At 42.5% G+C, this 24,234-nt stretch overlaps 2 protein-coding genes across 5 annotated transcripts in view; one reads left to right on the top strand and one right to left on the bottom strand.

Moving 5' to 3' along the window:
* The window catches only part of MAP4K4 (mitogen-activated protein kinase kinase kinase kinase 4), a 602,555-nt gene that overhangs the window by 293,544 nt on the left and 284,777 nt on the right, over positions 1-24,234 (bottom strand). The window lies entirely within an intron of this gene.
* Positions 1-24,234, top strand: part of TBC1D8 (TBC1 domain family member 8) — a 41,826-nt gene that overhangs the window by 9,473 nt on the left and 8,119 nt on the right. For both annotated transcript variants that reach the window (XM_088519512.1, XM_088519583.1), the window contains exons 2-11: positions 488-598; positions 4,501-4,619; positions 5,437-5,665; positions 9,206-9,446; positions 16,475-16,682; positions 17,811-18,005; positions 18,658-18,825; positions 19,242-19,392; positions 20,252-20,466; positions 20,851-20,968. In XM_088519512.1, the coding sequence (XP_088375638.1) occupies positions 488-598; positions 4,501-4,619; positions 5,437-5,665; positions 9,206-9,446; positions 16,475-16,682; positions 17,811-18,005; positions 18,658-18,825; positions 19,242-19,392; positions 20,252-20,466; positions 20,851-20,968 (1,755 nt within the window). The remainder of the gene's footprint in view (positions 1-487; positions 599-4,500; positions 4,620-5,436; positions 5,666-9,205; positions 9,447-16,474; positions 16,683-17,810; positions 18,006-18,657; positions 18,826-19,241; positions 19,393-20,251; positions 20,467-20,850; positions 20,969-24,234) is intronic.

Below are 24,234 nucleotides of genomic sequence, written 5' to 3' on the forward strand. Positions count from 1 at the left end.
TCCCCATGGTCCTGGGGGTGGGATTAATTTCCAGCAGGAAGATTTGAGGTGGTTGCCTTGTTTGTTTGTTTTATTGTAAGAATCTGTAATGAGGATAATGGAACAGGCTAGTTAGCTTGTTGGGTCTTGGTTGGGGGAGGTTTTGAAGAACAGGTTAGACAAATACCATTGCTGGTAGAGGGGTATTTACCCAGTTTCAGAGCGGGGCGAGAGCAGTAGCTGCCCAAGGTTCCTTCAGGTCTTCCCTTTCAGTTCTGTGTGAGGCAAAACTGGAGACACGCACAGCTCGGTGTGCCCGGACCTGGTGTGCCTTGTGCCTGCTGAACGTCCACAAATCGGAGCGTGACAGAAGGAAAGCGTCGCTAGCGTTCTGCTCCGCGGTGCAATTTTATGGTTTCAAGTGCGAGAAGCTGTAGAACTCGTTGCGATGAAAGCCGATTTCTTCTAACTTCTTTTCCCCCTTCCTCTCTGTCGCGCGCGGCTGCAGGTCGCCTGGTCGGCGCCCTGGATGCGGTGCTCGATTCCAACGCCCGGGTTGCTCCGTTTCGGATCCTACTCCAAGTTCCCGGATCGCAAGTGTACTCTGCCATAGCATGTGGTGAGTTATTGACCGGATCCGACGTTTACTGGGCCGTGGCTATTGGTGAGTCCCACACGGAAAGCGCCGGTTCTGAGCACGGTTCCGAGCATGCTCGGTCTCTGCATGGCCACCAAGCTCAAGGTAACCCCGACTAGCGGAGCGAGCGCGTGGAGCCCCCGGCTGCAGCTTGATTAACAGTCAAATTAACCTTCGGGTGAATTCGAGGTGTTAATCATGAGAATGTGCTAAATAGGAAGGTGGTTTAGCAAAGGCTGTTTTGCTTTAGTTTTCTGTCTCTTGTGAGCGTGATTCTGTTCGTGTGCATAACTCTTCAGGTGGGTGTAATAGTTTCTTACAGCCAGCAGCTCTTAAGTCTGGTCTTTCACCAGTATGTGCACCTGAAGTTATTTTAATTTGCTCGCTAGGAAATGCCTCACAACTCTCAATTTTAACAAAATATAAATGGAACATTTAAAAGATGAGACAGGACTTAAACGATAATTAACTTATCATGGGGCAGTGCAGAATTGCCTGGCCTGTTGTGCAGTGATCTCTTTTGCAGTCTTCTTGCAGCTTTCCAAGGCTGAACTTTTCTTCAGGAAAGTGAGATTGGTGGGAGCTTCAGCCACCTTACCGTGCGTGCCGAAAGCATCTGAATGTGCTTGTTTTTACACAGTAGTCCTTAAAAGGGAAGCACACGCTTCCTTCAGGTTCTTACAAGCTTGTTCAGCATCTCTGCAGCAGTCACAGCTGAGATGCGTTTGAGTTTCCCGCTGTAATTCTTCCCTGTGTACTGCAAGGAAATGTTCTGCCCTGAGAAGGGGCTGCCTAGGGGAAGTTTCTGTGCAATAGCTGTGTTTTGAAGGGACCAAAGTGAAGGGCTGCAAATCAAAACTGCTTATACATTGGCAGGTGTGTGTGAAGAAAAAAAAAAAAAGTTGAAAAGTTGTGTGCTTTACGGCCCCTTCCAATCCCTCTGCTCCCTTTTTTTAAATGCCTCCCTGCTAAGAAATTTAAGGATTCAAGAGCTCCATGCTGCAATACTCCTCTAAAGACAGTTAGCTTTCACTGGGAGTGTAAGATCAGTGTTGCTGTCAGGGGTTTGTTGATCCGTGCCCTTTCCAGTCTGTTACTGCACAATGGCAGCACAGTTCTCCTTATTAAAGGAAATATAAATCAAAAACTTACTTAGTTGGAATGGTTCAGCGTTTTGCTGAGATAAAACTGTGTTTAATGTTTTTGAAAATAGTCTCTTTTCCTCTTCTAAATGAGTACGCAGCCCTACAAAAACGAGGTTCATAGTAACAGAATGAAAAGCAGAGGGTTCTGTTTTGTATACCATGTAGGTAAAAGACATTTGCAGTTGCAGGAACTAGGGTGACGTTAGGAACCACAGCAGCAGAAGTTGCTTTTTGGGAAACCCTGGCTTGAGTGCCCAGGGAACAACTGGCCTGGGTGAGAGCAGCCGGGGTGCAGCACGACTGGCCCCTCTTCTAGGGAGGCTGGAGGCCTCCAACTCCCTGTTCTTCGCCCCACACTGGAGCGGTCCCTGCCTCCCCTTTCCCGCGAGCCCGTGGCTGAGGTGTTTGGGACGGGCCACGCCGTTGGGAGCTGCTCACACTGGTCGTGGGTGCCGGAGTCGCTCCCTGAGCGCGACGCGGGGCTGTTTGGACGCAGGAGCCGTCACGCTATGCAGATGAGCACAAGAGCAGTCCCGGGAGCTCCCAGCAGGCTCCCAATGTAACTTCCTTAGGAATCGCCGTCGTGTTGTTAGTCGGTTAATTCCAATGACGTTTTCCAATCTGTGCTGACAGTTTTCTGTTCTAGGAGCTGTGGGCTTCAATGGTAATTTATGCGTAAAGGTCATAGCAGCGTTACAGCCTCTTGCAAATCTCTGAGGGCTGCTAGGAAATCTGATCCATGCCCAGCACAGCTGTTCTGGCAGAGCTGTTTCCATCCAGATGGTTAACCGTGTTACACTAACAAGGGGGGAAAAAAATCCCTGGCCTCAGCCATCATGTAGATCCGTGCACTCGTGGCTTTCCTTGCAGAAGGTTCGTAGCCAAAATCGAAACACAAGAAACAGCTAAGTGGAGTGAGGGCCATTTGAAAGAAGGAGAGCGTGGTGGTTATTGAATAAATAGTTAAAAGAGGAGGATAGGAGGAGTGAGATGATGGTTAGATTGAATACTTGGCACAGACCCACAGAAAATAAAACAAGATGCCGTGAAGAGCACGGGTACAGGAAGAGAAGTAAGAAAGAGACTGACCAGGCATATGTCATATCAGCATTAGCTACGAAATGTGAATTACAAATACAGAAGGGACCAAAGATGTGTTGGAGAGGCTTGTCCAACAAAAGCGAAAGCTCTTTCAGCATTCAAGCAGAATCTGTGGGAAAGACTGCACTAGTCTCAGTAAAAGATAGCGGCTGCCTGAGCCAAGGCTGGGGCAGCAAGAACAGCGTGGATGCTGCTGTGGAAGCTTCTTTCCGTGCTGTCTTTCATGGGAGACAGACCCCCTGCTCTCCCACGCAGCTCGTGGCTTTTAGGCTGCTCAGATGTGGAAATTCAACTCAGCATTTGCTTTGCACAGCCATTTCAACATAAAATGACTGTTTCTGTTGTCCTTAACAACTGATACTGTTTGTTTTCTTTAGGTAAGGGCTATTTAAATGCCTCTTTCTTTTTTATTCTTATTTTTTAATTTTACCTTGATTGATGATACTTACACATTTCCATCACCAGGCCTTCCTGTCAAGGAAGTTAAATCTTGGAAAGTTTCCCTGCCAGTTGGCATTCTGTATGGGAAACAGAGCAGAGGAAGGTGGAAAATCCTAAGCTAAATTTATCTTGTTTTATTGTAAGGCAGCATGTTGTCTCCAAGGCACACACAAATCAAGATCTGGGTTCATGGGTTTTCTATTTGAGATTCATCTTTTTATTGTACTGCTCTGTGCTTTTTGTGTTTCATGCCACGCTACTTATTCTCTACCCTTTCCCACTAGCGAGACTCTAGAAAAAAGCACCCTTTGTTGGCTTTACATTTTTACCTCTACATATATCCAATATTTAATCACTGAACCAGTAAGAGCTAGAGCAGACAGATTTTCTCCTAATATTCCTGTGTTTTGCCTCTCTTTGTACTGATTTTTCTGTCCTTCTGCCATATGATCCCATGAGATGTGACTATAAGTCAGTTTTAAGCAGAAACAGCCAACACAAGCAAGTGGCTGAAACATTATTTCCGCATTTAGTGTGAACCCCTTAAGTCCCACAAATCTCTCACATCCCATATATTTTTTTCCCTAAGATTTTTCTCTTCACCGTACAATCACCTGGACTATACAAACTTATTTTTGTCAGTCTTTTAAGTGTTAAACTCAACACCTTCATTTTTAGGTGCTTTAATTACTTCAGAAAACTTCTCAAATAGGTACAAATTATGACTGTAACTTCCTCTGGAAGTGTGTATGGCATGAGTGTGCGTATGAAGGGAAGGAGAAAGAAGCATCAGGGAGTTTTGGGAATAAGACCAGTGTTTATGCTGGCTGCTCGAGGAATGTCATGTCAAAACGAGCTGTATTTTAACAGGTTGATAAAAAGTTTTGCTGCTGTTTTTTTTTTCTGCTTTGACTTTTAATGAAGCATTTGCTGGCTGCAAACATTTGTGAAGATATTAAAAATGAAAAGATTAAAACCAATTCTCACACCAAACAATAAGGGTTTTTTTCTTTTTTCTCCTCTAACTATACTGTTACATATTAGATTCCTTTTTTGACTTGTTTGCTACTGACAATTTTGAGGTTGAAAGCTCAGTATCTCTTAATGAATTTATGAAATGTGTTTTATTGCCTTTTCTTTTTCCTTTCAATTCTGTTTTATAGCATGAGTTTCAGTAGATTAATTTTGCTCTTCTAGGTGCCACCGTAGAGGAGATAAACCAGCACTGGGAATGGCTGGAACAAAACTTGCTCCATACTCTGTCTGTGTTTGACAATAAAGAAGATATTGTTAGTTTTGTCAAGGGGAAAGTGAAGGTAAGGGAACTTTGTCTTGCTTGACTCCCGTGCCCTGTGCTTTGCTGAAAAGCTTCACTTACTTCTGCTTCTGTTAGTGGTGCAGGGTTTCTTAGCACACAACGGATGTCTGACTGCACTGTCCAGCTTGATAACACTTTGCTGGAGGGTTACCCTGCACAGCAGAGCAGTTAAATTTCTTCAAGTTCCCTTACTTGATACCAAAGACCAGGTTTTGGCCTCTCCTGCAGCCTTTTGGCAGGCTGGGATTGCAATTGCAGATCACCTCATGTGCTGTAATATGCAAGTTGCTTATCAGAGTGGCGCAACGTGCATTTGGATTCTTTCTAGTAACAGAATCCTTAAGGTAGGAAGGGACCTCTAGAGATACTGCTATAAAAATTCTCAGCGCTTAATTATTCCTGTGTAGGTGTTCTTAAGTCATGTTTCTAATGGTTTAAGGCATGTTGCAAGTTACTGACGCGTTTCACTGTGCTGCTTCGTTGCAGGAAAATAGTGTAGATCGGTATGTTAAATCATTCCTGTACCTTTGCCAATAACAGGAATTACAAGCAGCAGTGAAACTGCAAATATGTTTTTGCTAGACTCCCTGTGGGGCAGGGGGAGATGCGCAGGGAGTCTTGATGTGAAAGCCTAGGCCATGCTTGAGAGAGGCACACACAGCAGAAATGTATTTCTTTGGGAAACTTGGAAACCAACTTGGATTTCCTTTAGAGAGAGCTGTGCTTTTTGCAGTTTGAATGGGCAGCTTGTAGTAGCTCATCTGAATGTGAATACTGCAGGTTTATCATAATATATTATCCTGTTTTTGAATCAGGCTCTGATTGCAGAGGAAACCAGCAGCAAACTGGCTGAGCAGGAGGAAGATCCTGAAAAGTTCCGAGAAGCCCTGGTGAAATTTGAATCCAGATTTAATTTTCCTGAAGCAGAGAAGTTGATCACCTATTATTCCTGCTGCTGTTGGAAAGGAAAAGTTCCTCGGCAGGGCTGGCTTTATTTGAGTATCAATCATCTCTGTTTTTATTCCTTCTTCCTGGGCAAAGAGTGTAAGTGTAAATATGTAAGAAATCTAATGCTATGCAAAGATGTAAATATAACTTACAGCAGTTATTCCTTTTTTTTTTTTTTTTGACTGAAAAAAATGTAATTCTGCTCTGAAGTTTGTCTTCTGAGGGTTTTTGGTTTGTTTGGGTGAAATATTTTGTTTAATTTGTTTTCACTTCATCCTTTACCAGATTAGAAAATATGAACATAAAAATGAGTATGTAAAAGTATGTAGATACAGTTGCTTTTTTTTTATTTATAATAAGCAGATTTTAAGTGTAAGAGGCCTCCTACAGATGCTTAAATAGATCGTTTTAATGCCGAAAGTGGTCACTGAGGAGCAGTCCCTCCCACATATTATTGTGTAGAAGCACAATAGTAGCTGCTTTTAGTGCAGCTGTTGGTGGTGCAGGAATAGACAGCAAGGCAGCAGAGGAAGCGCTGCTTGTCTAAGAAAGCCTGCTGCCAGGGATGTGAGCTTAGCTAGGGCCTTGGAAAGAGAATGGGGAGCAGAGCTGTGTTTTGCTCTCCAAACAGCGGTGGGAAAATTCAGTATCCTCAGGTGAAAAAGGGCAGCTTTCTGTTCCGTGCTTTTCAGAACAACAGCACAGAAAAGTTAAAACAAGTGTTTCCAGGATTTTAGGCTCTTCACAAAGTGGCAATTTTGCATGTGATGGTGACTAAAAATACAAAGCATACATTAGGAAGCTAATTCTAAGACTTTGGTCATGATTTCCTACTGCAGAGGAAGAGCAGCATGAGAATGAAAAGCTCAAAAGAATAGATATTGGAAAGTAAAAACACATGTAGCTGTTTAAATGTGAGACGTTCCTCTGTTTCGTAAGAGTAATGCTTGAATTGATATTTTTGTGAGTTCTGGATATTCTGCTGGATCTTCAGCAAGGGCAGTCAAAATATACCCAGCAAGAATTGTCACTTAAAACAATTAGGAGAAGGTTGTGTTGGTGGGTTTTGTTTGTTTGTTTTTTAAATAGTAAATTTAAATCCGAAGCACGTTACTGTAACAGTAAGTAAGATAGTAATTGTTAAGTGCTGAGGCTTAAAACACACAAGGACATACCTAGAGCTGGAGATTACTTTGTCATATCTGCAAGAAATTGGCAGAGTTAGATTCAAAGTATTAACATGTTTGTTGCTCGTTATAAATACAAGAGTTGAATTTGATTTGAAAGAACAAAATGGAATTTTTGATGCATACTACATATCTGAATCCTTATTTAATTTCCTTTGAATTACTGCTGCTTGCTGTCATTGCAGACGTTCACTCATTAAATCTAAGATAATTGGCCTGCCAAAGCACACACAGGAGAAAAAAAAAAGATACTTTTTAATGAAGGATAAAGAGTGAGAGAGGAAGGAGAGGAGAAAAATCCTTCATATTATTCCAGACGTTTTGTTTATGCAGTACCTTAGGTTGTTAAATGATACTGGAAGAACATCACACTGTGCTATCTTAAGAAGAAATACTTTCTCTTTAATAATAAGTCAAGATGAAAATGCAAAAAAAAAAAACCAACCAAACAAAAAAAACCCCCAAACCAAACAAAGAAATCCGCAAACAACGAATCTGATACATGTTTGTGACTTCTCATTTTAAACTAGGAAAATAAACCATTCACTCAGTGTTACAGCCAGTTTTACTGCCTTCATGTTCCTGCGCATTTGCCTGGAAATGAGCAATAAAAAAATGAGAGTTTCTGTTTTGTTTTAAGCTTCTCTCACTCAGTGTGAAACATTATATCTTGAAATGCTTCCCGCCTCCCCGTTTCTGATAAATGTGATTGTTGCATTCACAAGGCTCGTTTTTGTCACATTTAGGAACCACTTGAATTATACTGAATAATCCAAATTTACTACAGGTCTAGTTGTTAATAGTTGAGAATTTTTTTCTCATCGTAAGTAGAACAAAGGATTCGTTGTCCTTGCAGGTAATAATTACAGGGTAACATTGGTTGAATTGGTCTAGAAAATAACACTGATAAATCACAATTATTGCTGCCTTCACCACTGGGCTGGGAGAAAAACAGTATATGAGTTGCAATAAAATTAATTCTTTTATTTAACTCTTACCTATAAAAGCTACTTCAGTCTGCTGTTTTGGGGAATTTTCTTAAAAGTATTAAGTGTTCAGCTTTTGGCATGTGCTGTTTTATTTTATGTTGAAATGATGTGGAAAGCCATCCTCAATCCCATCTTCAGGCTCCCTTCTGCTTTGTGTGAGTGTGCAGAACTTTCCTCATGGCAAGTCTCCTTCTATCTGACTTACAAGTATTTGCAGAATTCTAATGGTTAGGATGTCAGATTTCTTGAAAGGAAGCGCCAAGTTTTTACCTTCTTAAATACAGTTTTTCTGAAATGTTGCAGACTTTGGTCCTTTCTTGAAAGGCTTTGGCCTACTGCAGTTGCTGCCACTACAGCAAACGCTGCAGGCCCCGTGTGATTCTGATCTGCTTGAGCAGTAACCTTGTTGCTACAGCACTGTTTTTAATCTTTGCTCCCTAGCCCGGCCGATAAAGGCTATTTTATGACCGCTCGCTGCAGCTGGCGTGTTGACGCAGCTGTACTTTATTTAAGAAGAAAATAATCTGTCAATAAGCTTGGCAGTTGTGCTTCATGTAATGCAGCAAACTTGCCATGGGTTAAACTCCTGTGACTAATGGTAATGGATGAGCACGGTGCGTGTGACTGTTTGTTATTCCTGCCTTTTTATTACTTGCTGGCACCATGAGATGGGCTGGGGATGTTGCAGGTCATCGGCTTGGGTTGCTGGCACAGAGATCCCTGGGCAGCTTCCAGCAGTTGTTAAGTAGAAATCTATTCGATTTTAAAGTCCTTCCTGGCCTAAATGCTAGCCAAAAATTCGTACAAGAGGCAAGTACATCCTTCAGTGGTTATCCAAATAAGCTGGTTCTTTCTTCTGTTTCTATTTATATGATGTAACAGAGTGTTTTACTATACAGACCACTCTCTGAATGTATTGAGTTATTGTTTATACTAATGTTTGTATCAGAATTTGCTGTTGTAACTTTCAAATAAAATGGTAACCAAAATAGGAATATCCCCATGCGTAAGTGATTTTCCCTGATGATCTAGAACATAAGCTTCCAAGATGTCCATGTGCAAAAGTTTCTCTTTGTATAGGAGTAACCTTTACAGTTAAAATACTGTACATGTAACTGGCCCAAGTTCCCCTCCTGCCTGTAAGGTCACTTCCCCGCTTTTCTTCCTGCTCTTTTAAGCAAGCTGCAGAAACATCTTGTAACAAAGTTATGAACAAAGCTTCTGGAGGTGTTTGGCAGACACAGACCTCCCTGTTTTTTTACAAAGATAGAAAAATATTTAAGGGCAAAAAAGCTTGTTGGGGCAAGTACCCACGTTTCATTTTTTTAAACTTGCCTATTGCCTGTAAAAATGAGTGTTTTGTCTCTGCCGTTGTTTACATTTCATTCTGCCTTTGCATATCCCCAAACCTCTAGAACTGAAGCATTCCTAACACACACTTCTTTTTTCTCCAATTTCAGTAAAACTTGTCATTCCTTGGGTTGAGGTCCAGAAACTGGAAAGAACCTCCAACGTCTTCATGGCCGATACCGTCCGCGTCACCACTGCCAACAAAGAGCGGGATTTCTCCACGTTCCTCAATATCGCGGAGGCCTTCAGGATAATGGAGCAGCTGGCGGATGTCACGCTCCGAAGGCTGCTAGATAATGAGGTCTTTGAGCTGGATCCAGACCTGCAGGATCCGACTCAGATTACGAAGAGGTAAAAAGCTGAATTGTTCCTCCTTGTGCGCGCTGCAGTAAAGTAGCGTTTTTGGTTCCCTTTATTAGTGAGGCAAAACTTCAAAAGTCTACTTGGCTAGAGGGGGAGAAAAAACAGACTTTATAATGTTCCACAGTGTGTCAAATAGGTGCATTTTAATTTGTAGGCAAGAAACTTTGTTCCGCATACATATACGTATGCATGTTTGTTCCATATAGATATGCACACACACATGTATGCTCCATATATATATGGAACAAACATATGCATGCTTTATTTTTGCTCTAAAAGTGCAATTCCCTGTAAAGGGAAATTCCTGTGGCAGATAGTTTCTGCCTTTCATGTTTCTTGAACTGTGGCATGCTTTGCTTACAACTTGAGCTGTGCAGAGGTTTTCCTAGAGCTGTCAGTCCTGTAGAACCATTACTTCTGATCATATCTGATAGCTAGAATTCCTCAGTAGGATTCCTATAGTGAACAAGCAGGTGTAGAAATCAAGCCAAACCAGAAAACAAACAAACAAAAAGCCCACGCAAGCTGTGGTGACAGATTGATCTGCTGCTGTCAGTTCTGTGCAGTTCCTCTCTGAAATGCATCCATACATTCCTCTCCCACTGCAGAAATGCATTTGGTTCCTAGGGAGAAATTGGTAACTATTTTCTGAGAGTAACACAACACAGAACTTTGTTTTATTTGCTGTTATTTGAAAGGGGAAGGGCAACTGTAGAGAGGAGTTTTATGTGGGCAGAATGCAATAGCCAAAATTGGAATTTGCCTAGGGCATGAGTGTTAGCTTAAAATACTTTTTTTTTTTTTCTCAAAATAAATGCAAGTAGAGCATCCACTGTGAATCATATTGTTTTTAGTTTTTCCTTCCTTTTGCCAGAGCTAAAAGATTTAGCCAGGTGCTACTTCCAGGGTATCATTTAAAAAAGAATAGTTTCAGGGGTGTATTTTTGCACTAGTAGTGCATTTGCTAAATGCCTTTGCTAAGAGCGCCTCTGCTAAACAGTTGCAATGTTTCATAAGATAATGAAAAAAAACTTTTCTTCTAGCTTTTATATACTCACATTAAGTAAAATTGTTGAGATCAGGATTTCATCCATGAGATCAGGATTTCATCCATGACATCATCAAGAAATTCTTTTTGAGATGTTTGTTAGATTGCAGCTGATCACTACTGTATCAGACTTCTCAAAGGCTTGTTTTCAAAGCCCAGGTTCCTTTAAACACAATGGCTATGATTAGTTTTAAAAATGTGTAAGTGGATGTTGCTAATATTTTGGGCTTTATGCCTAAGAAATGCAGGATATGTGTTTTGACTGTGTAATATATCTCTTTCAAGTCTCCTTCTGTGTTTTTCATTCTTTATTCCACCACTCTCCTGCTTTTGGACTGAAAAATAAATAAAAATTATATCCTTGAAGCAAGGAAATTAAAGCTAGAGGAAGCGTGATCAAAAAAAAAAAAATGTGGGGAGAATCTACTGATTTTTATCTTGTCATTTCCTCTTTCCGAAAGAGCCTTGTTTCAAAAGGTGTTAACTGTAAGAAAAAGTCAAGGAGTCCTAAAATTGCAGAAGTAGCAGCTTAGTAATATGCCATAATGTGGAGGTTCTCAGAGAACCAACCTGAAAGTACCTAGTGGCACTTCTGGAAAAATAGCAAGTATGTTAACCAAAAAGCACTAGAAATAATCCCACATATTTATTCCTTTTTTCTTTCCATCTCCTCCATTTTAACTTATAAAATGGAGGGATGAGGGGGAAGGAATGAGGCGGGGGACGCATAAAACCGTGTTTGCTGGAGGTTTTGTGGGCGAGATGCTAACCAAGCTGCTGGGCTGTAACTTGAGATGGCAGAAGGGAAAAGCTGGAAGATGCTGAAATTGCATTTCCTCTGCCTGAAGGAGGTAGTGGCTGGGGATAGGCTGCAATTCCTGGTGCCCTTTGTCACACTTCGGTAACCGCTTTGGTGTAACGTGATTAAGCAAGACCAGACTGTAGTTGGAACAGTGGATAAACTGGTTTCTAATGCTAATGTGTTTTGGGGGGTTGAGCTTTTTTGTTGTGTGAGGTTGCTTGTTGCTTTTTCTTCGGAAGGCACTGTAATACTGCAAGAACAACTATTTCTCACTGGACGTTTTTCCCCCCAATGCATTACCTTTATTAATTCCTGTGCATGGTTTAGAAACAAATACTGTGAAATGTCATCTATAAAATGAAAGCAGCAAGCCACACATTAAAATTATTCCAACTGAGTCAAACTAAGGAAGGTTCTATAGACTGCTTTTGTTTTTGAGGGATTTCTTTTGCAGGGGACTCATCTCAATATATTTATTTTTTCTTTTAAATAAAGTAATTTTTAGTATCATTATGATCCATATATACTGCACTCTGTAAAACAGAAGTCTTTGCTTTCTTTTCTGGGACTCTTGCAGTTGCAGAGTGGAGAGAGAAAACTCATGAGTTACGTCATGGCCAGAGTCAATAAAAGATAAAATGCAGGTTCTATCTTTCTGAATGGGAGGGCAGGGTTTGGAACAATGAATTGCAAAGGGATTAACAACCATTTAGTTGCCCTAAAAAAACAAATGAGGCTGAGGTGTTTGGTAGTTAAAAATGCTGTTTTTTTCCGGCAGAGTTGTGTGGACCATGGGGTAGCTATCCTCCTTTTCTGATAAGAAAGTAGGATCTTTGCTATAGATTTGTATTTATTTTCATCTCTTTCAGAACGCAAATGTAGTTGCAAATGTATTAGGGAAATGACCTGAGCTAAACACATGATTTAACGGCTTCAGTGTCAGTAAAGTTTCAAAAGGAGGATGATGCGTTTCTCTAAGGTCTAACCTGGTTGGAGTCTGTTCTTCAGGCACAGATGTGAATTGTCAATAAGGATAGCTTTGCTTGATATAAAAGCAAAAAAGGGGTTTAAACTCTGATCTAAAATGAACAGAAACCAAATGAAATATCTTACTGTCATTAAATGTCACTTTGATCCACACAGCTCCTTTTGAGACAGAATCTAAGAATGCCACAGAACTTAAGCAAGAAGGAAGATGTGACTAGAAAGGACCTAATTTTATTCCATCCCCTTGGCAAGAGGCATGGTTTGAATTATCTCTGTGTTGTTCTGGACAGATGTTTGTCCAACCTGTTTTTAAGGATTTCCAGTAATGGAAATGCCCAAATCCATACCAATACTTCACTGTATTACCATTAAAAGTCCTTCCTAAAACCTAACGTGAATCTAACTTGAATAAGCCCATTGCTTCTTGTCCTATCCAAGCAGTATTAGAGAGAACAGATTTTCTCTCTCTTTACAGCAACCAGTTGTATTTTTGGCGATTCATACATATTTCAAAGATGTCTGGTAACCCCCAGGTCTCTCTTCCTACGTGTCATTCCTTCAGTTTACGAATATTGGACTGAATACTAACCGTGTCCTTTGGCTCGTTAGTCAGCCTTGATAACTGCGGTCCCTGTTCAATTGCTCAGCTTGCCATTGAGCATGCTGAACACTGGAAATACCGGCAGACCCCGCCGTGGAGGCCCTGTGAGCGCAGGGAGCCTTCGGCAGCCATGAGCGGGGCCTGGCCGCGCGGCCGCCGCGGCGCCATGTCGTGTGAGGAGCCACCAGGGCGTCCGCCAAGGCGGCCGTCTCCCCCAGGGACAGCTCCGCTGCCCCCGCTGTACCAAAGAATTACGTTGCGTTTACGTTGGCCCCTGTTTACAAGTCCGTGCTGGCAGTTAGCCGGTAGTTTCTCCAAGCCTGGCTGCAAAGTTTTTGCTGCCGCAGGGGTTTAGTATTTTTTCGGATACACGCGGTGAATGTTGCCGGGTAGGTTCCTCAAAATCTGTCCGTTTCTGGAGCCTGAAAAGCAACAGAAGCACCCAGAGGTACTCGATCTCCAAAAGCGAGAGGTCAGCTGGGTACCAAGTCATTTGGGAGCTGTTTTTTCCCTCCCGTTTCTGCAGCCCCACGTTACGGGGCCTGGTTCTTGGCCTGCGGGCCTTGCCAAGCAACCGCCGCCAGGTCTGCAGCAGAGAAAACTCCTTTGACGGCCAGCGCAGAACACGGAGTTTCCTGATCCTGGGGCGCATTTTTAGGCTTGTGTCTTACCTTCGGAGAGGTTTAAATTAAAGGAAGTAACTCGTGGGTCACGCACAAAAAGTTACTGTGGTTCAGTCTTGCGGTTCACTTTCTCGGGCTGGGATTGGAGATAATCCGAGAATCCTGAACCGTACAGCACGGGATGCTGCCGTATTAATTGCAGCTGTATTTTAAAAAAGACTGGAGGAGAGAGCCTGCTCACCCCTCTGAAAAGTAGGGAACAGAGGTTGTGGTTTTTATCCTTCTGGTGTATGTTTATATACATGATGAACATTATTTACATGCTGTTATTAATAGCACGTGTTTATATGTTAGCTTTCCTTGTTTCCTTGGGTATCAGTTCAGCACATTTGGCTCAAAAGCCAAAACTCTTAGGAAAAGCAAAGAGGAAAATTTCAAACAGCTTGGGCAGGAGGTATAAAATTCTGGTCGATGTTAGAGGTGTTCTGAAACTCAAATGGAGGTTGTGGTAGCCTGTGACCTGGACCAATTGCTCAATCTTTGCTGTATCACATTTAAAGAACTGCCGGTCTTTTTTTTTTTTTTTTTTTTTTTTTTTTTTCATTTGAGGTGCTGTAAAATTTGCTCGTTTTGATTTTCTTGATGAGCTGCAGTACTTGTCTATACTTAGGGAGGGAAACACTTGCTAGAAGCCTTAGCATTTGCCCACCTAACAGGAGATAGAACCAGTGTGAGCCCCTTCCTAATAAAACTTCTGCTGGAGCCTGCAGCAACAAGTGCTGACAGTATCTCATGCCTGAGCTACTGTTTTTCTGCCCTGGATGGTGCCTTCCCAGAAGTCATCCCTTATTTCAGCACTTTTCTTGAGGGCAGCTGTGGATGAGGTGAGGAGTCGTGGCCCTGCGTGGTCCTTCAGTGAGTCAATAGCTCTGCGATGTTGGGCGAGCGGAGCCGGCTGCTGTGTCACAAAGAAAACTGCTCTGTGAATTCACTTAGTTTCAAATACGGTAAAGGTTTTCTTCAGCTCCTTCAAGAAAAAAAAAACCTGCAGCTAGGGAATTTCTTGTTTGAAAGACTTGGTGTTCGAAGCCTGCAGCCCCAGGAGATGCAGCAAAATCAGTCAGAATTGGCATGCAGATTTTTGGAGCATTTGAAACAGTTTGCTCTTAAATTATTGACAGTCTCTGTTAACTGAGATTCTCTATAGATTCTTCTATATAATGCATCTTTTAACTTAAAGGGATTATAAGAAATTGTAAGAGCTGAATAGATTCTGGCAGGAACTCACCTTCCCAGCAGAGTAATGGGAGAAAACAGCCCTACGCAGGACCGACTGTAGATGCTATCAGTAACATTCATCTGTGTTGTGCAGAAATGGAAAATATTTTTGCACTGAGTTAACTAGGAGGCATATCCTGACCCAGCTTTGTCACAATAGCAGATCACTGCAGGCATTTATCAGAGTTTCTTTTGCTGTGGAAGTTTTACTTTGGAGGGAATTCTTTGTCTTCCTTCCCAAAGGGAGTTTCTCCTTGTTCTTTGAAAAACAGGAGTCTATTTGTCTGTTTTCCTTGGATAATCTCGTTAAGGAAGATAATTACAGTAGAAGAAAATGCAGCAGAATTCTGCTCAAGTGCTTTCTGTCTTTTCTGTAACTCCTGCGAGATCCTTCCTTCACTTTCTCCCTGTTTCACACAATTTTAGCTTTTTACAGATTGAAATGAAACTTAAAAAAAAAAAAAAAAGGGGGGTGGGGGAAGCACACTCCTGCCCTTTACATATTGCTGGAGGTGAGCCTTCATTTATATAACTTTCCTATTTTTATGCAGCTGGACTAGGGGCAGGGAGAGGAGAAGTGGAGGGTGGAGGAAGGAGTGGAGAGGGGATTTACAGTCACAAGGTACCACTCCCTCTAGACTTCAGCCCACGCTTAAAATTCTTTCAATGCAACAAAGTCAAGCACTTATAAATATATATATATATTATATAAGAAAACTGTTCCCTCCTTTAAGGTGAGTAATGTTTAGAAACACTTATTTGCAACAAAGAAAATGTTAGAATTTAAGTCCTGAAGTTTCTGGGATTGCTGTTGGTAATAGCCATGGACTGTGAATAGTGTAATTGCAGAGCTCTGTAAATTGTTGCAGAATCCCTAGCATTTAAAGGGGAAGGGGTAAAGACTCCTAACAACCCTAGCTTGTGTTCAAAAATAAAATGTTTATTTATATAAAATTTCTCTTGCTTATGTGGATGGGTGAATGGAAGCAAGCCAAATCCAGTCTGAATTTGGCTGGTGCTGTTATTCCTTTTTGTGTCTAAGTGGCCTGAAGTTGCTTTGCATTTTGCGAGGATGTGATGATCCAGCCAAGGATGTGGTGATGTAACTGCTGCCATCATTAGCTGATCTGTTACTGATTGCTTTGGTAATGCTTGTGGAGCAAATGTATTACTTTTGGGTGCAGAAGCAAATCCCTGTGGTGCAGGTTGCAGAATTCTGGTGATGTTGCTGGGAACAGAAGCAGGAAACTCTATCAATCTCTCCTCAATTCTCAGAAAGAAGAAGAAAAAATAAAAGTACATTCTTCAAATGAAAGTTACCTTTTAGGCACTAAAACTTAACTCTTTGAAACTGGAAGGCACTAAAGCAATCGTCATTGTAGGAAATGTATGGCTAAATGAGAACATGAGGACTGATCTAAATTTATCAGTGTTCTTCCCTAGTAATGACTTTTGATCAAATTGTTAAACACAAAGGCGTTGATGGTTTCTTTTTGTGTTTAAAAGCTAGTTTTATATCGATCTGGTCATATAGATGGTAGTATGAAGATTAAGTACAGTGCTTTTATTCTCTATTTCTTGCTCCTGGTGAGATTGACAAGGTGAAAAAAGAAACCTTTGCACTTGATGTCTTGTCTTTCCGGATCTCGTGACTGGTTCTTAATGCTTTCTCTTAAGGGATCTTGAAGCCAGAGCGCAGAACGAATTCTTTCGGGCTTTCTTCAGATTGCCCAGGCAGGAGAAGCTCCATGAAGTTTTGGACTGTTCTCTGTGGACACCGTTTAGCCGCTGTCACACGGCAGGAAGGATGTATACGTCAGACACATATATATGTTTTGCCAGCAAAGAAGATGGCTGCTGCAATGTTATCATCCCACTTAGAGAGGTAGAGTTGTTGGTCTCATTTCAAGTTCATATCTGTCTCTCTTTTATAGGCATCCACTGGCACTTGATTTGTCTGTAAACTGTCATTTGGTGGAGGAGAGTAGGCTGTTTGTGAGCCCTGTGCCTACAGGATTGTTGTAATGCTTGTTCTGGGATTTACTACGGTATAAAATTCCTAAAATGCAAGTGGGTGAGTCAACATGATTCTCCAAATGGATCACTGACAGATAGTGGAGCATGATAGAGCATTGCAAAAGCAGATTCTAATCACTCCAAGACTCCCATCTTCCAGTTCCACAAATACACACGTTCACCTTGACGTTGATGGAGACATTCTAGCAATATAATAGCATTACATCCTTATCTGTTACGGGGATCTGGATATACTTCGGAAGAGTTGATGTTCTTCCATAGACAAACTCTAGCAAACCTGTGCACACTACAGACCTATAGGGCTGACAGAAAAAGGGACATTCTGGAGGCGTTGAAGAGCTGCCAAATTTCCATGAAAACAGCAGCTTAAATGGAGGGAGGATGCATGGGAAGGTGGTGGGAGTAGAGGAGGAGGCTGTCAGCAAACACCTGCCTGATCTGCAGTGGATACAGGGTTGTGAGGAGCTCTTAATTAAAGCTTCCCTTTCATCCTCAGCTAATAACAGAGTAACATTCAAATGACATCTTAACTGTAGCAACTTACCTTCCACTGGTACTGAAATACAAAACAAAGAGAATGTTACATAACAACAAAACAACCTTTTCCCCCATCTTTAAAAACGTGAAAGCAAATTTGCTTCCCACACCCAATTTGATTAAGTTGTTCCTCCTCTGAATTGTGTGATAATCATCACAGTCTTTTCTTATCTTTCTTCTTTCTTTATTCCACTCTCCAAAATTGGATTAAGAAGTTGTCTTTAAAAAAATGTATCTGGGGTACTTTGTGTCTGCGTTGGGTTTTTAAAGAGATCCTAGTCCTTCATGTGGGAGGGTATGTCTGACGCAGGAAAACCGATATGAATAGTTATGTTTAAAGTGTGTGTGGAAGTAGATGTCGGTATTTTACATTTTGGTCAGGTAGAATGCTTGAAAATGCGAAATGGTGAATAATGTGTTTTCTGTAATATTTTGGAAGGTAATCACCATAGAAAAGATGGAGGACACAAGCCTGCTTCCTAACCCCATCATTATTAGTATAAGGAGCAAGACTGCCTTTCAGTTCATTGAGCTGAAGAACCGGGATACTTTAGTGGAAAACTTGCTCCAGAGGCTAAAAGAAGTGAACTCCTGCAACCCAGCGCACTGTAACAACTTGAAAAATAGGAATCAGGTACTCGATTTCTGTCGTTTTCTTTCTTTTAATTACAAATTCATTGTGTATATCCAAAGTACTCTGTTGTCCTGCATTCCGTGGTGTCGATTTTTGGTCCGTACTGTTTGAAGCCTTCATTAATGAGCGGCATGATGGGCTGGGGTGGCCCCTCAGCAAGTTCATGACTGACCCCAAACTGGGGGGAGCAGTGAATACGCTGGAGGCCAGGGCTACCCTTCCCACAGACCTCCCCACTCTGCTGGAAACCTTGTGGAGCTCCTCAGAAGCGGAGGCGAGGCCTGGCCCCAGGCAGACCTGCAGTGCTTTGGGGGCCAGCCTTGCCCCTAGCCACCCTGTAGACAACTTGGAAGACTGACAGTGTGAAGAACTCCAGTCAGAATTATCCAGGAGGCAAGTCTCATTCTGTCCTCCTTTCCTTTAAAAAGAAGAAGGTGAAAGTGGTGGGTCCTGCAGTGCTCAGTGCATCTGGGCAGTGACTGCAGAGGATGGAGTGAAGCTTGGCTCTCGTAGCGCTGATACGAAGCCTGAACAGCCTTGCAACAAACAGCACAACCAGAAAGTTGTTAGGCTGCTCTTTGTGCTCTGCACTCATCAAGACATACTTGTTCACCTCTTCTTGTCTTTTGCCTCCTTTGATACTGTATTGCAGAACACTCCCGTGTTTGGGTCAACGTGTGTGTTCAGGGACTGTGAGTCTGGGGACGTGGGAAGAGGGGACAAAAGTGAATGCGAAAAGGAGAGCAGTTACTTGCTCAACGCAGAAGCACTAAGATCAGACTTTCATCAGTCGGGAGGGGCAGGCCTTGACTTTGGAAAGGTATGTAAGTTTGGGGGAATATTGCAGAAGTTTTAGAGTAGCCATGGTAACATTCAAATGTGCCTTTTTTCTTTTTTTTTTTTTTTCTTGGTAGAATCACATTGTACAAATACACATTTGTATTGTGTGCTTGCTAAGTATGGGGGAGTGGCTTCTCTGTTTGACTGTTTTTTTTTTTTTTTTTCCTTCTCTTTTTTGTCTGATACTTTCTGGTAGATATGTATAATTTCTGTCTTTGATTAGTTCTGCTCTCCCCTATGTGGTAAATTGTGTATGCAAAATGAGGAAAATTTTATTCCTTGGAAAAGATTTCCCACATCTACTAGTCCCTGAAATATCCTGCAGAAAATGTTTGAGTGTGCCAGGTCTCACTTGCACGTAGTTAGTTCTTCTAAAAGATATCTTCTTGTTTCCAGTCTAGGGAGCAAATAAAAGAGAGTCTGTGGGATGACCACTTTGTCGAGTATGGCAGAACCGTGTGCATGTTTCGCACGGAGAAGATCAGGAAGCTTGTGGCTATGGGAATCCCAGAATCCCTAAGAGGCCAACTCTGGCTGCTCTTTTCAGGTGAGACCTCCTTGAGATGGGGCCTTGGCCAGCCTCATTCCAAACACAGGAAAACATTTGGGCAAGAAATCTCTCCGAGGGAATTAAAATATCCTGCAGAAAATGTAATTGGATTCTGTGCTTACAGATGCTCAGCTACTGAAATAATAAGTGCAAGTAAAAACCCAAGAAGAGCTGTAAGAATTTTATCTCGGGATGTTATTACGTAATGAGCTGAAAACTTAGATGTCTGTTGCATCTGTGTAATTGATTTAAAATTATGCTCATTTTCATAAAATAATGCCCTCCTTCAGGGAATAATTAGATTGAGCATTAGTATTGGCTTAACCCCGGTCAAACCAAATTACTGGAAAATAATGACATCTTAAAGTCAGCAGTCCTGGTCCTGCTTCTTGTTGCCCGTTGACAGGAATAATAGAAACTAGAGATGGAAAAAACCAACTCATTTCATCCGTAGATCTGGCAGAGCTGGGACATTCCTACACTATGATCTCAAGTTTGGTCCTTAACACGCTGTCTGACGTGTTCAGACACTTGTAAAATGTATTCATTTGTGTGGAATTTTTCCTCCTTGGTTGGTATAAACAGGGCTGAGCATGTTTCTCCTGGTAGTAATTTCCTCTGGTCAATGACAATGTTGAGGTGCTCTGTATCCTGTTGTGTCGTGTAGGCCTTGATAGTACTAATCTCATTTTCAAAGGAAGTGTTCTGCTAGCGTTTTATTTCATCTGGGAATTTATTAATTTCATGGGTTTGGGGGAAAACCAATCTTGTTGCTTACCTTCTGTTGCCCAGTAATCCCCACTAAGCCTCCAATACCCTAATCCATCTGCCCTTGCTCCCGTGCCGCTGCCCTCAGACGCTGCGACCGACCTCGCTTTGCACCCTGGCTACTACGCGCACCTGGTGGAGGCCTCCCTGGGCAGGTGCTGCATGGCCACGGAGGAGATCGAGCGCGACCTGCACCGCTCGCTGCCCGAGCACCCGGCCTTCCAGAGCGAGACGGGCATCGCGGCGCTGCGCAGGGTGCTCACGGCCTACGCGCACCGCAACCCCAGGATCGGCTACTGCCAGGTGCGCCATCCCTGAGCTACCGAGTTCCTCTGCTTGAAGTACACGTAGGAGGATCAAGCCCCCAAACGTTTTGTGCTATCACTTACCTACTTTGCATTGGACCCATCCAGGACTGTGCAGTTCGCAGTTGTTTCCTATTGCCGTTATGAAAAGCAGTATGTGTAAGCTTGAAAAACTTGTTACGCATTTACATCTCACCTGGAGTGCAGTTATGTATTCATTATATCACTATTACCTTCCTTCTGTTGTGTTTTTTTGTTTCTTTGCTTGTTTGTTTACATCACATTAGGGTGCTTTTACTTAAAAATAGCCCCAACTTAGCTTTTTTCCCCCTCCCATAAGATTTGCTGTCACTAATCCCATTTTCTCCTTTGCCTTTGTAAGTCTATGAATATTCTGACCTCCGTGCTGCTGCTGTATGCCAAAGAGGAAGAAGCGTTTTGGCTGCTGGTCGCTGTGTGCGAGCGAATGCTGCCAGATTACTTCAACCACCGAGTGATAGGTGAGCTCGTGTCTCCCCCAGGCGCCTTCCCAGCGCCCAGCTGGGCAGGGGCAGTGCCTGGCTTTGGGACCAAGAACTTGACCCCCTTCAGAGGCCCATAACCCAGGGCTGAAGTGGGTCCTTGTATCAGTGTGTAGAGATAGCTGTGATGTTTGCTCAGGTTCCGGGTAATGTTGCTTCTTATTCGAATAACTTAAAGTAGTGCAAGAATTACATATAGTTGTGTAACTTGTATAGTTTGTCCTTTTTTTTTTTTGCTGATGGTCAGCAGGAGGTGGTGCTTTTGCCTGTTGCATTAAACCTAATCTTAGATAAAAATGGAACAAGAGCTTGCTTGTCTTCGCTGTTCAATGTTCGGTATTAGAAAATCTGGCTGTTGAGACAGTTGGGAAGGATTTGCTAGGGCTGCTGTTTTTGATCTGTCTGTGTTGTCTGGGGGCTGCTGTAATACAGGCCTGCATCTGGAAAGGCACTTTGCAGAAAACCCTGTTAGACCTCTGAATGAGAGATGCAGCGTTAAGAAATAATCCTAGTCCCTCTGCAGTTCATGCTCTACACTGCCTTGGCCTTGTTTTCAGTTCGTCATAATGCACTTATTTTTGGGATTGCCTGAAAACATCCTTGGGAGTTGTGCTGCAGGAACTACGTGCCTAATGCACAAAAAGAGAGGGGCTGAACTATTTGACATGATGGTTTATGTATGCATACAAAAGAAAAGTATCTTTTTTCCTTGCAGTGATTTTTGCTTCTTCCTACTATAGAAATATTTGATAGTTTTTCTCTCTTCAGTGCTAAGCTTCATCTTTAGCGTCTACCATGACATCGCCATAGTGAAGGGAGGGATCTGGGCGACTTGTGAGGAGATGGGGGTAGGAGGAAGCTCCTGGCAGCAGAGGTTCAGGGAGCCAGGAGTGGTGTGGGTCCCTCCTGGCCAGCCCAGGAGCAGGAGAGAGAAAGCCGGGAAGGTTTCTATATCCTGCTTGCGGAATGGCACCGTGGTGCCTCCCCGTGCTGTGCTGCTGCACAGAGGTTGCCTTGCCACTGACCTGGGAGGTGGCGTTGGTTCAAGTAGATCTGCTCTGGAGTCAGCTGGATGCTCCAGGAGCTTTGCCATGTTTTGAATGACAGTAGTGTCTTCAACTAGTGGATCAGGCAATGTAAATATTTGACTTGTCTGGAGAAAAGAACCAAAGTTCTGACGTGATTTTAAACTACCGCCTTAATGATTTATCCTCACATTTGCCTGATTCCTTCCTTGATTTTAAAAGTCTGAGCCCTTTATCCATCCTTGTATATTTCTAGAGATCATCAGCCTAGGGCTTGTTCTGATTTAGCGAAAACTGTGCTGCTTGCTGGGTTATTGCCCATGAGTTGCTTTCTTATTGCCCATAAGTAGCATTCTTTGCATCAACATAAACCTTAGTGGTCCTTTGTGGCCTGCTGTTATAGCTACCCCGAGTTCTCCTTAAATTTGGGATTGTATCAGGTCTGTTACTCACTGTGACTGCAATCTACATGGTTTGAGTGCCCATAGTCTTGGTTACTGTGTCTGTCTGCTTTCTAGTCCTTTGTATCCAAAAGAAAAGGGCAGTGCTAGCACAGCGTCGTTGCTTGATTGAGCGGTTATTTTCTGCAGCTTTAGTACAGCCAGATTAGTTTTACTGACCTTCTGCACGCTGCCTGCTCTGGTTCCTGTTGCTTGAGTTCATGAGTTTGCCTTCAGATTTGACTTGACCTTCTTTTTTTTTGATTTGTAAGCAGCTCTTGTCTAAACTTGAGATTGTTTCTTCCTGCTTGTGGTCATAACACTTCCAAGACCCAACTTTTACTCTTTATCCATATTGTCAAAACTGTTGTCCAGGGTTTGATCTCTGCGTAGTTCCAGTGATCCCTACTGTAGTACGTGGCATTATGTTTTTATCTCTTTAGTGTGGGTCAATAATCTGTACAGGCAAAATGGTTACCGAGCCAATGACCATGGTTATTTCAGCTCTTCTTGGCCCCATCTTCTCTTGGTCTTATTATTTTTTTTTTCTATGACATTCCGTATCTTTTTTCCTTGCTTAGAGTACTTAGCAGTACAGCCCTATTCTACCCACCCAACCCCTTTATTTTTATCCCAAGACCAGCTCTTCCCATCATGCCCGCTATGATGGTTCTGTCCTTTTACAAGCTTTTCCATTGTTTCGCTGCTTGTAAATGGATGACCTTCCATCTCCTCCTTCAGGAATTCCCTCAGGCCTTCCCTCTTTTGCACTACATAGGAAAAATATAAGCAGATAGCTGGTAGCTGGGCTTTCCAGCTTTTTCCTAGGGAGAGTCATGCCTGGCCTATTGTCATGCTACTGTGATTTTTTTCCATACTTTGTCCTCAGACCTGCGGGCCATCTCGTCCCGTTTTATCTGCTAGATTGTTGTCCTCTTACTATTGTCATTCCTGAAATAGTGAAGGCCTCACTTCAGTGCTCTGATTTGCCTTTTCAATCTTGAAGAAGGCATTTAGTTTGTGTCTTGGGTTCTTGTTTGTTATGTGAATGCCCTGGCGATCCCTGCCTCACTGTGGTTCCTGGATCCTGGAGATTGAACCACCCAGATACAGAATGACTAACGAGAGGGAAGGACGTAAGAGTAACCTTGAATAGACCCATTTGGCTTCTGTCTGGGGTGTCAACATTTAACCATGAAGTGCTCTTCTGCAAAAGATCTGGGCAGCATTTTACATTTCTTCGAACCTTCTGCTTTTGCCACTCTCCCCCCATGTTGCCTCTGGAATGATTTTTCTATATCTCTGCTGATCTCTCTGCTGGTATCCTTCAAATACCCCTAAAAACCTTCCCTAATGTTTTTTCTTAACTGTGGCTATTAAATTGTTTGTATTGAGCCTGCTATAAAACATAAAGAACAAAAACAACTGCCTGTGCATTCTGTGAGTACAGCTGTTGCTTTTTCTTCTCTGTTTTCTTTACCCTCCTTATTGATGGCCATCTGACATGAGAAGGCTTTTGCTTCAGAGCAAGCACCATGCCCAATGTGCTGCTCAGAAACTCTTCATATATCTCTGGGCACTTATTTTTGGCTTGTTCAGCCACTAGTGGAAACTTTTTGTGGCTTGCTGTGAGAGGTTCTAAGATGGAGAAATATAGTATATGGTTTATTGAGATTTGGATGCAAGACCAAAAGATGCTGTCTCTCTGCCAAAAAGTGTCCAAGCTGTATCCTGCCTTTCAGCCACGGTGATGCTGAGTGATAGGGATGTGCGTTGGCCG

This window comes from Tinamus guttatus, unplaced genomic scaffold, assembly GCF_059628265.1.
Source record: "Tinamus guttatus ecotype Peru unplaced genomic scaffold, ASM5962826v1 Tinamus_guttatus_pri_ptg000002l, whole genome shotgun sequence".
Lineage (NCBI taxonomy): Eukaryota > Metazoa > Chordata > Aves > Tinamiformes > Tinamidae > Tinamus > Tinamus guttatus.